Source organism: Lepidochelys kempii, chromosome 1 (genome assembly GCF_965140265.1).
Source record: "Lepidochelys kempii isolate rLepKem1 chromosome 1, rLepKem1.hap2, whole genome shotgun sequence".
In the NCBI taxonomy this organism is placed as follows: Eukaryota; Metazoa; Chordata; order Testudines; family Cheloniidae; genus Lepidochelys; species Lepidochelys kempii.
The window spans coordinates 174950541-174965700 of record NC_133256.1 but is presented as its reverse complement, the minus strand read 5'-3'; the positions used below and the strand labels follow the sequence as shown (position 1 = coordinate 174965700).

The following is a 15160-nucleotide window of genomic DNA, read 5'->3' as shown; positions in this document are numbered from 1 at the left end:
AGCAGTGTAGATGTTTCCACTCTGAAACGTGCTGCCAGTCTCTTCCCCTCCTCCCCCCTCCAACCCTCGCAGGTAGACATATCTTCCGTCACTCTGTGCCTGAAATCCCCATTTGTAAATTGTGGATACTAATACTTTCCTACCTCACAGGGGCGTTGTGTGGATACGTACATGAAAGATTGAGGTGTACAGGTACTGTGGTGATGGGGGACATATGAATATCTTACATTTATGTTAAATATTGTAAGAGCTGAACCCCTATCTTCATGGAATAATTTCTGTTAGTTTGTAAGCGTAGTGTCTTTGGTAAAGAAAGTAGGAGTTTCTTTAGAAATTCAGTTTTCCATTTCTTGTTTTGAAAATAATGCCATCTTAAATATGAATTATAAAAAGGAAATTTTATTTTACTGCCATCTTAAGTTTTCATTATATTTTATATAAATAAAATAAAAAATTTATATATATAAATAAATCATTTGTATGTGATTTCTAAGATTTATATAAATCTTAGAAATCACATACAAATGACTCTTATTTTTAAAGACTCCAGAATATATATAAAAGAAATCATATACAAATGACCTTTTTTTACACTATGCCATTTGTCAATACACATTTTTCTCTCTACTGTAAATATGGCAAGCGAAGTTTTCAATCTAAATAACGTGTGTAAGAAGAACTTCAGAATGGCATGTATCTAACAATGAATTTATTTTGCTAAGGCACATTTGAAAGATTTTGTTTTCCCCTGCAAAAGCATTTGAATATTTCTTTTTTAATATTTCAGTCATTATTTAACCTGCTGGAGTTTCGAAGACTAGTTTTGAACTACAGTCCACCTGCAAGCGCTCAAGATTTGCCCCGAAACCAAAAGGTAAAATTAGAAACCTATATTTCCAGTGACTAACATGGCATTTCTGTAGTAATTTCAGTTTCATACTGTGTGTGACTGCTAGTTGTTAGTAATTTCAAAGGCACTAAATATATTTACTTTGTGCTTTTTGTAGGAAGGGGAGATTGGAGGCATTGTAAATTCATGGTAGAATGTAGGGCTGGGAGTTAGGAGATCTGGATTTACTACGCTTGGAAGGCTTCAATAGCATAGTTATACAGGCATACTATACGAGCAAAACATTTCCAGTATGGATGCAGCTGATAGCAGCAAAATTTCACTTTTGTTGTTGCAAGTTAATTCTACCACCCCGTGCAAAATAAGCTAGACTGGCCAAAGCACAGTTTTGCCTGTATAACTGCATCTACACGAGGGGCTTTTGCCAACACAACTGTGTAGATCACAGATCGCGTCTCATCACACCCCTTAACTAATATAGCTATGCCAGCAACAGTTTGTAGCCTAGACCTGGCTACACTCACTGTTTAATATTGGGCCTGATTTTCACAGATCTTAATTATCCACAGATCCTCCTTTTGAAATTAAGTACTGTACTATTTACTGATTCATCCTCTCTCAACAGACTTGGGAGGCAGGCTGGTTTTGTGCCTGTGGCTCTAGAATGGGACTTAGGATTGAATTCCTAGCTTTGCCTCAGACTTCCTGTGTGACCTTGAGTGAATTACTTAATCTTCTGTGACTCAGTCCACAGTGTGACAAAATAGGGATAATAACTTCCTTGCTCCTGGGTGTGTTTGAGAGCATAAATTCATAGGTACTTGGGATGCTCAGATTCTACAGCGATGTGAGACAGGAGCAAGGAAAGCCTGGAGATGTTCATGGCCTGATTTTCAGAGGTTGGTCAACTGTAAGTCACGGCATCTCTGAGTCATTTGAGTAAGACCACAAGACGGTGCGCAACTGGTACCATGTAGGCTGTAGTAGGAACTTATTAAGGCGGGGTAAAGGGACAATGTATTCCATTAATTGAAAGAGGTCTGATCGCAACATAGCTTTCCACAGCCAAATAGCTGTCCTAAAATATTTTTCTTTGCACATTTATCCACTGATCTCTGTCTAGCATCTCGACATCAGTTACATTACCTGTCTTACTGGCAACTACACATACTCTTGAGTTCCTTGTCTTGCTTTTCTAGCACTTAAAATATATTAGGTGGCATCAAGTAAATGAGCTTCAATTGTTGCAATTGGAGAAGAATCTCCTACACAGCGGTTAGCACTTGCAGTATTATACAGATTCCATTTCCAAACATACTATCTTGTAGACACTCTGACCATGTCAGACTTTGTCAGACTAATGATGCATGGAATAGCACAATGTCAGCCAAACGTATGGGCTTGAGTGTAGGCATCTTGGCAGCTGGTATACTGGAGATTCAGATTGGGTTGGTGAGAGCAAGAATCCTTGGTAAGGGTCTATATTGCCCTTCTATGTTTAATGGTAACTTATGTTTTATAGACCACCTTCCACCCTGAGGGGAATGAATAAAGTAAATTGATGTACATGCATCTCTTTATCTACCACTGGAAAGTGGCCACCTCTGTGCTGAAATGCTTTTTGTTCTCATAGCAATGCAATTATTTGGTGCGAAGGGATCATATCCAATTGAAACTGCAGGGAGAATTCAAGAAAATTACTGGTTAACACTTGGACAGATATCAGAGCAAAGACCCTTGCTTTTAGGATGCATCTTCACTAGGAAAAAGGTGTTTTCTTAAGTCATGTTAGCTAACCTGGTAACCTAAGCTATGTCTACACTAGCACTTACGTCAGCAAACTTTTTGTCATTCAAGGGTGTGAAAAAATACACTCCTGAGTGACATAAGTTTTTTGTCTGCATAAGCACTTGTGTGTACAGTGCTATGTCAGCAGGAGACACTCTCCTGTCGACGTAGCTTCCGCTGATCGTTGAGTTGGTTTTATTATGTCGACGGGAGAGCTCTCTCCCATCAGCATAACACAGCTACATGAGCACTTTTACAGCAGCACAGCTGTATCGGAACAGCTGTGCCAGTCTAAGATAGTAAGTACACATGGCCTGAGACAAGAGAAAATCTTAGTGAAATGAGGCACGGTATAGTTTAACATTGGCTAGCAATTGAGGTGAACTGTTTATCTTCGTTAGGATTGTATCTTGTGTTAGCTACCATGTGTTAGCTAGCACGAGTTAAGAATGCACCATTTTTTCCCCTAGTGCAGACAAGGCCTTATTGACTACAAAGTTTCAAAATCTTTGTTTTATGTCTCTTCATGCTCTGATGAACTGAGAGTGGGGTTGGATGCCAGGAACTCCTCAGTTTAATTTTGGCTTTGCTTTTGACTTCTCTGTGGGTGGGTGTGCTTGGATAAGTTACTTAAACTTTGTTTTCAACTTTTCTCACTGGTGAAAGAGCTGTACTATATAAAGGAAAGTTTTGCACCATAGGCAGTACCATTTCCTGCAGCCACGAACTATTTCTTCAACACTGTTCCCATCCCGGTATTTAACTGATATCACTCAGTTCAGCAAACAAATCTGATAGAACCACACTAAGTGGGTTGGCTCCAGGCCACTTGCTCATAGTCAAGGAGATATGCATTATAGCTTTTCGCTGCTGGTGTAACTTTGGGAGACAACATAAGCTACTGTAACCACATGGTACCATATTTTGGCCTGTAGAGTAGGGCATAGTATTACGGATTATGAGGGAGACGACATAGTAATGTTAAATCCATATTTTTGTGACCACATATTTGAATTTGAAACTAAAACAAAGAAGGTAGTGGTATTGATGGTCACATTTACATAAAATAGTCATTTTCAAGTGCACATCGATAGAAGCATACTGGAATAATTTAAATAGTAGATTTAATCTATTGTAAAAGCTTTAGCATAACTTGAAAATTTGTGGTAGTTCAATTTTAATCAAATTTATAATGCACTACATTATAAATACAGTTGTTTTTTTTAAAACTAATTTATTTCAGCATAACTACTGGCAGGTTAAATTACACCTCTACCCCAATATAACGCGACCTGATACAACACAAATTTGGATATAACGCTGTAAAGCAGCGCTCTGGGGGGGGCGGGGCTGCGCGCTCTGGTGGATCAAAGCAAATTCGATATAACGCGGTTTCATCTATAACACGGTAAGATTTTTTGGCTCCTGAGAACAGCGTTATATTGGGGTAGAGGTGTATTTGAATTTTACAAATTGCTATAGACAAAGAAAACTGTATAAATTATTTTTCTATAAATTCTTTCTGAATAGTTTTTCTGCTAAACACAATTCTGTTTCAGTTGTAGACACAAACTCTTCAAAATTTAGTTTACACTGTGCTAAATGAGCGTTGTCTTATAGACATTCACTGTTCTCCCTTGTTATAATGCAAAAATTTGTTGTGGACCTGTATTTATAGTGTTAGGAACTGTACAGTATTTGCTAGAAGATTCTAGACTGTGATTGGTCAGGTATTGCTAATTTTTGGTGTCATGGTAGTGCCTAGAAATTCTGGTCACTGTGTTCATAAACATTATGAAAAGATTGTTTCTGTCTCAGAGTTTACAGTTTGTCCCCCATTCTGCACAGGCTTATACACTGAGAGTTCCTCTTAAAGCCAGTGGGGCTATTCCCTTTGGCTAAAGTTAAATATGTGTCTAAGTCTCCGCAGAGTTGGAGTCTCTGTGATTGTATGACAAGGGACTGCTGTCTGCATGAGTACCCCTAACAAGTCAGAAGTAGGAATGAGATGAGCATTTCAGTTAGGCCTAAAACTCTTCAGAATGTTGTCAGAATTTTAAAACCGCGCCACCTTCCTCCTACCCAATGCTTTCCTGGAAGATACTACATGCAGTCTAGTCTAAAATACAAACTATGAAAAGATGAACATTAAAATTGAAACTTCCTGGTAGAAGAATACCACTGTGTGAAATTCTGTCCACCTGAACAATTTAAGACTCTAAAATGGAAGAAAACTAAATTGCTAGGAACACCTAAATAAAAATCTGATTTAAATTTAAAAAGCCAGTTTTAAAAGTTTAAAAAACATTATTTTTATTAACATTGGAAAGAAGTGTGTATTAAATTAAATGAAGGTTCTATGAATATTGCTCTTTTTGACTTTCTGTGAAGTAGGTTGGAAGAGCAGGTAAATCTACTTGGAGGCCTATATGAATATGAAAGGTATTTAACATGCATGCAGAATATATTCATAATCATTATTCCTACTTTAAAATTTGTGAGACACAATTTTTATACACATTGCTCTTAAACATACCAGGTAGCATTCCACAGAACTGCCTAAACAAGTCCGTTCTTTGTTTGTTTAGACTGCAGTTGTTTGTTACAGAGCGATCAATACCAGTTTGACAAGCAGGCTTGACATCTATACCATGTTAGGGTGTTGGTACATTTAATTTATATTTGGAATAAGTAGTCTTTGTCCTTCCTAATTAACGAGCATCATTCATGAGCAGTATCTTCTACCCTTTCAGAAGCCAGAGAGGTGTGGCTAGTGTTGTACAGTAGTACCTGTAACCTGGCTTAAATTAAACCTTTACATTTCAATTCACTAGATTTTGATTTTGCAGGCTAGAAATATTTCTAGGCTCCCCTTATTATTTTTGTTTCTCTCCTGAAATTAGAAAGAGAACTACATATTACCATACAGGTATTTTTAATAGGATTGGAGGAGATAGAGCAGGTCATTATGTAGGGGATCTTGCACCTAATTCCATCAAGGGAAGCAGTAATAATGCACACTATCTTTGCAAATTTATGGCCCACCTAAAGCACACGTATTCCAGGGAGTTTGCTGAAACAGTGAGTTCATCAGAAGCAGATGGACAAAAAATCTGAGTAGAACTGATATAAGATGGTTCCAGCTTTGTTTCCTAGGGTTTTTGTAGTTTAGTTCTAAATATGTCTAGTGATGGGGTTTCTGCTACTTTCTTTGGGAGGCTTTTACAGACTGATCATTTAAACTGATAAATCTCACTGCTGGAAGATTTTAAATTCTTTTTCTTAGATTTAATCTCATTACTCTTGTTAGTCTCTTCTTGGACCCACTCTTCTTCCCCCTCCTTAGTGTGCCTACACACTAAATATTTCTAGGCAATTATATTATCATCACACCCCATCCTCAGTTAGCCAACATACTTTTTAATCACAGTGTAAAGTAAATGGTATAGTTAGCAAATGGTAGTTAGTACAGGAATAGTTAATATTCAAGCAAACATGGATTACAGTTGATCTCATGTAGAAGTTCACTTTATAAAATGAAATGCTATTGAGCTGAAAGATCATTAGATAGTATAATTTTTTCCCTGGTGTTAACTGTAAATTGAGAATATCATCTTGAACCTTATAGTTAGTCATGGAAGGATTACATTTTTATTGGTAATTGTCAGTAAACATTGATTTTATCATACACACACAAACTGATGAAAAAAATTTTCATCCGTGATAACAGAAATTTACAGATGGGCAAAACAAGAAAAATGCTGCTTGAAAACTTTAATTAGAATAAAAATCCAGCAAGTTAGACTTTTGAATTAGGCTTGTTACAAATGGACTAGCGAATGAATAGCAAAAATAGGTATGCTTTGTTGATTTAAGGATATTTATTTTCTATATTTTGACACAGTGTTGACAGTTTGTGTTTTAAGTGTATAAAGGTTTAACAATTAAATCTGAACATCTACTGTCATTAAATAATTGTATAATGATACTATAATTTCCTGCAACTGTTAAAAAATGTAAATTGGTTAAAAAAATTCGTCAACATAAAATTGATATCTGTCAGTTACAAAAAAAAAATCAAAATCAAATTCTGTAAGCCTATTTATAGTATTAAACACAACCCCACGCTTCCACCACTTACGCTGTTCAGCTATGCCTGATGTCTGAAGGCTAAATAGCCATTAAAGTCTAGTTTCTAAGGGCTTGTCTACACCTATGGTGTTGCAGTGGCACAGCTGCACCATTGTAGCGCTTAGTGAAGACGCTACCTAGGCTGATGTGAGAGCTTCGCCAACTTTGAGAGGCCGTAGCTATGTCCATAAGAGTAGCCCTCCTGTTGAAATAGCACTGTGTATACCAGGAGTTTGGTCAGCGTAACTGCGTCACTCAGGGGTATGAATTTTCCGCACCTCTAGTGACATAGTCTTACCGACATAAATTCATAGTGTAGACCAGGGCTTAGAAGCTAAATTTCACTACTCAAGTTTGACTGCATTTTTTGCTGGAGTGCTTTTTTTGGGTAGAGGGGGAATCCACATTCCACGTAACAGCACGAGTCAAACAAAAGCCATGTGGCACAGCATGAGCAATGCATGAGTAAGTTTGCATCCAATATGGCAGCAGACTGAATATTAGTACGTGTGTAATATGCTCCCAGTTTACACACTATCTTTATAGTTACAAGATTGATAAAGTACTTCATGGAAAATTGTTGAATGTTTGTTTTTATTCTTTTTTAAATACAGGAACATAGGAATTTGCCTTTCATGCGTGAATTGAGGTATCTCTTTGCACTTCTCGTTGGTTCAAAGAGAAAATATGTTGATCCATCTAGAGCAGTTGAAATTCTTAAAGATGCATTCAAATCAAATGATTCTCAGCAGGTAATATTTATTATAATTGTATTTAAAATTGGATCTCCCTATGATCTCTGAACAGTAGTAAATATTTAACCTAAATAAAAAGCAAAATATACTATGTTCATAGTTGGTGACCATAAGATTTCTAATTCTCCTTTATTCACTTAATTGTTGTCCACGTGCAATGTTCTATGATCTCATTGGAGTGCTGCTTTCAGACACAAGGTCTAAATCCATTTTCCAAATGGAAGGAAGTTTGTGGCAGAGTGTGCCTGACATAATCCATGCTTTTAAATTAACCCTCCCCTGCCACACTCAAACAAAAAAAACAACTTCAAAGCAGTGATATATATTACTTTACAAAGATTTTTACCAGAACCATGCTCTTGAGTTCCAGCCTCATGTGTAAGATCCAGAAGTTAAATGGAGTTAGTAGTCTTTGGCAGAGCCTTACTCATGGGGAGCGCATTAGAGCCCTGAACTGGACTATTTTTAATCCCACTTCCGTCCCATTCCACAATACCCGCTTCCGCTATTATGGCAGTGGGTCCTGCGGGACCTGTAGGATCCTGGTCCCGCTGCAGGGCTCTACAGCATATCTCAATTATTAATCTTGGATCCCCAGATGGGAGGAATGGGCTAGATATTGATTCATTTGGAGAGTTTTGGTACTTCATTTTGTTCTAAATCATAGCTATTACATTTTACTGTTTCCAAGTAGTTTGTTTCTACTTAAATCTGTCATTTTATCCACATGGACTTGGTGGCTAAATCATTTGCTTACGGTACACTGAGTTCAGCGTTCCACGTGGATAGCATCAATCGCCACATGTCACATACCAAAGGACTTAGAGATGTATTGGAGCACGGGGGGTGCATGAGATCTCTGAGATCTGCCTAAGTATTAGGGATGTCTGGATAGTACTGACTGTTGAGGAACACATTCTGAGAGCCAAGATTGGAAAACCATTGTAGCATGGCCTTGAAACACTTGGATTTTGGAGTTCTTGTCGGTGTGGAAGCCACTGTGCTGCACTCAATAGTGTTAAAGAATACACATAAATATGTATTAATCATTGTTTATTTTCTTAACAGCAAGATGTGAGTGAATTCACGCATAAACTATTAGATTGGTTAGAAGATGCCTTCCAAATTAAAGCTGAAGAGGAGAGGTAAGGGGTTTTTGATATGCAAAAATGTATATTCATATAAATCTTCATCTAATTTCCTATCCTAAAGAATATTTACGCTGTTTTTTAAAAGACAACTGACTCCTCTGTCCTTTCCATCAACCAATGACTCATATTATGGAAATGAAATTTTAAAAAAGGAGATAACTTGAGTCCTGTCTACACTGGAAGAAATAGGGCTTATAATATATAAGTAGTCCAGCTCTACTAGTGGTAGCAGTGGTGTAAGTTGTAAGGTGGTTATGGCTCAGGAATTTTTATCGCTTTTTATCTAATCATGTTCAAAGGCATTGTTCATTTTTGCACTGGACATTTTTTATCTTTCAGGCATAGATGCAAATTGGCTATTTTGTTGATTGTAAATTTTTAGGACTGATAAAAAGAATTAGTGGACACTGAATGTCGATGAGAATTTTCTTGTTTTAACTACTGTAATGGCCCAGTCCAATTCCTGATTGTAAGACTTCCGTTGAACTCAATGACAGCTGGATCTGACCTTAACTTTAGGGTATATTTGTTTTCTGGTTAGTATTAATCCCTTCCCCCTTCCTGAAAACATATTCATTTTGTTGCTGGGACAGATAACATCTTACTGTACTTCAGTTAAAAGCTGATTTTTCTAAATGCAGATATGTTTCTTTCTAGGTACTCTCAGTAAGTTTTATTTATTTTGCTATCTTATCTTTTTCATCTTAGGAAACGTAGGGAACTTGGTATGAAAATAGAAAAATATTAAGGAACTAAAATGCATCATGGCCAATCAATTGGGTTTTGTCTTCAAAGAAAATTTGTTTTTAAATACAGTAGTTTAAATACTTTCAAAACTTCTTCCGATTTCTTCTCAGAAAAGCTAACTATTTTCCGATTTCTTCTCACAAAAGCGAACTATTCACTGTGTCACTGTACATTCTTTTTCATTTGAACAATTAAATTTTTAGGAGGGTGGAGGGAACTCACTCGTACATGGTTATGTATGTTTACAAGTTTACAATGACTTCAATTCTGAGTTTGGATATGCATGGAACTTCCCAGAATAAAATATACTTAGTTTGTGAATACACTTCACCATTGTGAATATATAAATCCTTAGATTACCATGAGCAGATGAAAGTACAAAACTTGACATTTACAATAATTAAGAATGAATTATGCCACTATATAGATTTACATAATAAATGCAAATGCTTCTTACATTTTGTAACTGTTGGTTTATGTGGCTTTGTTGGTTTTGGTCTTACAGTTGCATATTTCATTTTTTTAGGGATGGAGAGAAGCCAAAGAACCCAATGGTAGAGTTGTTTTATGGACGATTTCTAGCAGTGGGTGTGCTTGAAGGTATGCATTTTATTGTAGTTGAACTAGAAAAGATGTCAGTTAAAATTTTTTAAATATACATCTAGTTAAACAAATGAACTGTATAATTGCACGCAATTTCTAAATGATGCCTTACTCCACAGAATACATCTTTAAAATATGTACCATAGCATAAGTTCCCTTTAAGCCGCGCAGCTGCATGGCCCCGCAACAGCCTATCAAGGGCTGTGCAAGCACTCAGAGCTGTGGTGGGGAGAGGCGCCTTTCCCCCAGGCCCAGATCTGCCGTGGCGGGGGGAGGCGCCTCTCCTCCACCTCAGCCCTGGAGCTGCCGCAACCAGGCAGAGGTGGGGAGAGACACTCTCTTCCCTGGCCCCGGAGCTGCTGCGGCCAGAGAGAGGCACCTCTGCCCCAGCCTTGGAGCTGCCGGGGAGCGGCATCTCTCCCCAGGCTGCTGCGGGGAGAGAGGGCTGAGGGAAGTCCTCTCTCCCTGCTTCGGCCTCAGGGCAGCCTGCACTCCAAACCCCTCATACCTGTTCCCACCCCAGAGCCCACATCTTCAGCTGGAGCCCTCACCCCCCTGCATCCCAACCCTCTGCTCCAGCCCTGAGCCCCCTCCTGCACCATGAACCCCACATCCCACCCCTGAGCCCACAGCCCAACCCTCTGCCCCAGCCCTAAGCTACCTCCCACACTCCGAACCCCTCGGCCCCACCCCCACCACACATCACCTCCATATTGGTGCACATAACAAAATTTGTTCTGCACATGCATGGGAAAAATTTGACCACAACTGTGACCAGTTTTTTCATAGAAAAAGCAAGGACATGGATAGTGGGGTTTTTTGTTTTGGTTTTGGTTTTGGGTTTTTTTAAAACTAATATTAGGAAGACTTCAGATAATTTCCAGTCAAGGTGTGTGTGTGTTCAGGTGCAGCACAATTTAGGTAGAGTTGAGTGTAAACGCTCCTGAGAACTGGCAAATACTTCCTACTAGGCTACAGAAAATCCTGTTCCTGCATGTGTTTGCAAGTGAGCTGTTCTCTCAATGGAACATGTAGCAGTTTAAAATTTCTAATACTTTGAAGATTATGATGTTCCACTTTTACAGAAGTCACTCTGAAAAACATTTCAACCAAATTTAAAGAGACTTCCCGGTTGTGTGTCTACCTGGAACATCCTCCCTCCTGCTTCATTCTTTTTTCAAATCTATCCTACAAACTCATTACTTTGAGCTAACATTCCAACTCATATCTGCACTCACGCACTCTCATTCATGTTTTCTACATCGGAACATGGCAAGGTTACAAAACCAAAGGAGCAGAAGTAAAGCAATGGGTCATAAATCATGACTCTTGTAATGACTGACATAAAGTATGCCTAAATAAATACATGTAAAATAAAATTCTTTTCTTTCTTTTTGGTGTTACCCATTATTACTCTCCCTGTCTCCATAGCAAGATGTCTTTACAGATTTGTATAAATTGCTGTAGCATTCTCAGGGCAGAAGTCTTAGCTTGTCCTCTTCTTATTGCCTAATTCTACAGAACATTTATACCAATAGTTCTTCATCCCATTAGTAGTCCCATTGGCTCTGGGACTATACAGGTAAGTAAGAACTATTGAATTAGTTTCCTGGTTCGGGCTCTGACATTTCACCTGTAAATGCTATGCACATCGGGAGTGCTACATCAATAATAAGTAAAACTAGTTGTTAAAGTAACATACATGTAGGAACTAAAATATGTAGTAGATTTTAGTGGTTGAGGAGCAAAATAGTCTTTCACTTTAATATTCTATCCAGATCATTTTTCCTCCAAAGTAACTTATTTTCATGCATCCGATTGATTTGTTCAATACCAGTATATAATCTGGAACTTGCAAATGTAGTACCTATCTTTGTTCCCCTTTTTAAAGAAGACTTGATGAATTATGCACCAGTCAGCCCAACTTCGATACCTGGAAAGATACTGGAACAAATTATTAAACAATCCATTTCTAAGCACGAAGAGAATAAGAGGGTTATAAGGAATAGCCAGCGTGTATTTGTCAAGAGCAAATCATGCCAAACCAACCTAATTTCTTTCTCTGACAGGGTTACTGGCCTCTAGTGGATAGGAGGAAAGCAGTAGATGTGATACCTTGATTTTTAGTAAGGCTTTTGACCCAGTCTCGCATGACATTCTCGTAAGCAAACTAGGGAAACGTGTTTTAGATGAAATTACACAAGTTGGGTGCACAACTGGTTGAAAGGCCATATTCAAAGAGTAGTTATCAATGGCTTGCTGTCAAACAGAGAGGTTGTATCTAGTGGAGTGCCGCAGGGGGTCAGTCCTGGGTCTGATACTGTTCAGCATTTTCATTTATGACTTAGGTAATAGAGTGGGGAGAGTGCTTATAAAATTTGCACTATCACATTCTAGGATGCAATACAGACAGTGAGGGGTTATCACCACCTGCCCTACAACCTTGGGTGCCTCATAGTGCTTTGCTGCTATTACTCCCAAACTTGGGCCCCTTACAAACAGCCAAAGAGCATGCAGGTCACACTCTGAGAATGTGTATAGCTGCAGCCTGCCAGTGACTTTTGTCACACACTGTCTTCCACCAGCCTTGGTTACCATTTGCATGGTGACCCCCCCCCACACACTCCCAATTCCAGATACCTCTCCCCCCTACCCCTACCAAATGTGTTCTCCGCTATCCAGCCATCTCCAGTTATTAGAGGTCCATTGCCCCTATAAGAGGTCATTGTACAACAGTTTACTACTTTGGTTGGAGACAATTCAGTTTAAACACAAAACTGGATTAGCTTTGATTTTAAAGAATAAAACAAGTTTATTTAACTACAAAGAGAGATTTTAAGTGGGTACAAGTATAAGGCATTAAAGTCAGAAATGGTTACAAGAGAAATAAAGATAAAACACTTTATAGTAACTCAAATTTAACAAACTAGAGTGTTCAAGGTGACATTCTGACCAAATGTTTCCAGCAACAGGCTGGAACTCCTCCCAAAATCCAAAGGCTGTTTTTTTCTGTCTTCTCATGTGAAATAGTGAGATAGAGAGAGAGAATACTTAGGGTATTTTTGCCTCTCACTTTTATAGTCCCGTCACCCTTTGAAATGCGTTTTCATGAGGGTTACCTCTAGATAAAGTTCCTTCAGGCTATGGGGATGGAGACTTGGGGTCTCATGGTGAAGGAGGTTCTATGGTGTTCGCTAAAATGAAAATCAATCTGTTTCTGCCCCCCTTCGCTGCCAAAGAATTGCCACTTGACCAGTTATTATCAATCAACTTTGATGACCCTTGGCTAGATGTGTCAGCATGTCTTTTGTCTTCAAGAAACTGGTTTATCCAGTCCACAGAAATGTCTGGTAAACACATTTCAGTCATAACTTCAGCTTATGTTCATAACTGTACATATAATGTTGCTACACATGTTTCAGCACGATATTATTGACCAGCAAGCTAAGCTATTAGTTTTCAAATGATGTTTTACAAGGCATATTTTGTACAAAGACTATCACAATGGTGTGTACAGTGTGACTACAGGGATGCATTATTTGCAAATGACACCAAGCTGGGAGGGGTTGTAGACACTTTGGAGGGCAGGAGTAGAATTCAAAATGACCTTGAAAAATTAGACAGTTGGTCTGCAGTCAGCAAGATGAAATTCAATAAAGACAAGTGCAAAGTACTTCTCTTAGGAAAGAAAAATCAAATGCACAGCTGCAAATTGGGGAATAACTAGGCATTTGTGCTGCTGAAAAGTATCTGGGGGTTATAGCAGATCACAAATTGAATATGAGTCAACAATGTGGTGCAGCTGTAGAAAAGACTAATATCATTCCGGGTATATTAATAGGAATAGCATATATAAGATGCAGGAGGTAATTGTGCTGCTCTTCTCAGTGCTGGCAAGGTCTCAGCAGTCTCTGGTTCTGGGTGCCACACTTTAGGAACAATGTGGACAAATTGGAGAGAGTCCAGAGGGGAGCAACAAAAATAATAAAAGGTTTAGAAAATGTGACCTATGAGGAAAGATTTAAAAAGCTGGGCTTGTTTAGTCTTGTGAAAAGTGAACTGAGGGAACACCTGATACCATTTTTCAAATATGTTAAAGGATGCAATAAAGAGGTCTGTGATCAGTTGTTCTCCATGTTTACTAAAGGGTAAGACAAAAAAAGTAATGGGCTTACCCTGCAGCAAGGGAGATTTAGGTGAGGTATTAGGAAAAATTTTCTAACTGTAAGGGTGGTTGGTTAAGCTCTGTTATAGTCCTTCAAGGGAGGTTGTGGACTCCTCATCATAGGAGGTTTTTAACAAGTTAGGCAAACACCTGTCAGGGAGGGTCTAGGTTTACTTGGTCCTTCCTCAGCACAGGAGGCTGGACTTAATGACCTCTCAAGGTCCCTTCCAGCTCTGCATTTTTGATTCTCTGATCCTAACACATGACTGACTAGACGCTTAAATGACAAATGTTTATGCATAAAACCTTCATTGTTAATACCTCTCTCCTGCCAAGGTAAGAAATTTGAAAACACAGAAATGTTTGGCCAGTACCCACTCCAGGTTAATGGCTTTAAAGATCTGCATGAGTGCCTAGAAGCTGCCATGATTGAAGGGGAGATTGAATCTTTACATTCAGAAAATTCTGGAAAGTCTGGCCAGGAGGTGAGTTAAATGTTTGGTTCCTGTAGGGGCTAATAGTGCCTCTTTATGGTGATGTAAATCCAGGGCAAGATTATTAACCAAGAGTGCAGATCCCCAGAGAGCACTGTGCTGGTGATCACGCAGGCTGCTGCTGTAGTGGTGTAAGCCAAGCCTAAATCAAGCCTGTGTGGTATGCACTGTGTTTGTAAGGAGTGCAAATGGCTACTGCTCACCCGACAGATCAAATAGAAGGAGTCAGTTCAGCATCGGGCCCTGGAGAAGCATATGGTGATGCAAAAAATTGCTGCATCTGCTATGTCGTGCAGTCCTGAGTGAACACCATGTCTCCAGTGTGGCTGGAGATGTCCCTCTGCAGACTTATGGGTCCACCTTCATCTTTCTGAGATGGCATTGAGGGTCACATGACCATCATTTTTCGCATGGGCTACCCTGCTTTTGCTAGAACACAGTTGCCAGAGTAGACAATTATAGTGGTGAAGTAGCAC

The 15160-nt window shown here is 38.8% G+C and overlaps 1 protein-coding gene across 7 annotated transcripts in view; it reads left to right on the top strand.

The window, feature by feature from the left end:
* USP25 (ubiquitin specific peptidase 25) overlaps positions 1 to 15160 on the top strand; it is a 146829-nt gene that overhangs the window by 80410 nt on the left and 51259 nt on the right. For 6 of the 7 annotated variants that reach the window (XM_073303658.1, XM_073303650.1, XM_073303634.1 and 3 more), the window contains exons 6-10: positions 788 to 874; positions 7384 to 7521; positions 8593 to 8669; positions 9949 to 10022; positions 14527 to 14675. In XM_073303658.1, the coding sequence (XP_073159759.1) occupies positions 788 to 874; positions 7384 to 7521; positions 8593 to 8669; positions 9949 to 10022; positions 14527 to 14675 (525 nt within the window). The remainder of the gene's footprint in view (positions 1 to 787; positions 875 to 7383; positions 7522 to 8592; positions 8670 to 9948; positions 10023 to 14526; positions 14676 to 15160) is intronic. The other variant, XM_073303641.1, reaches the window with a different exon arrangement.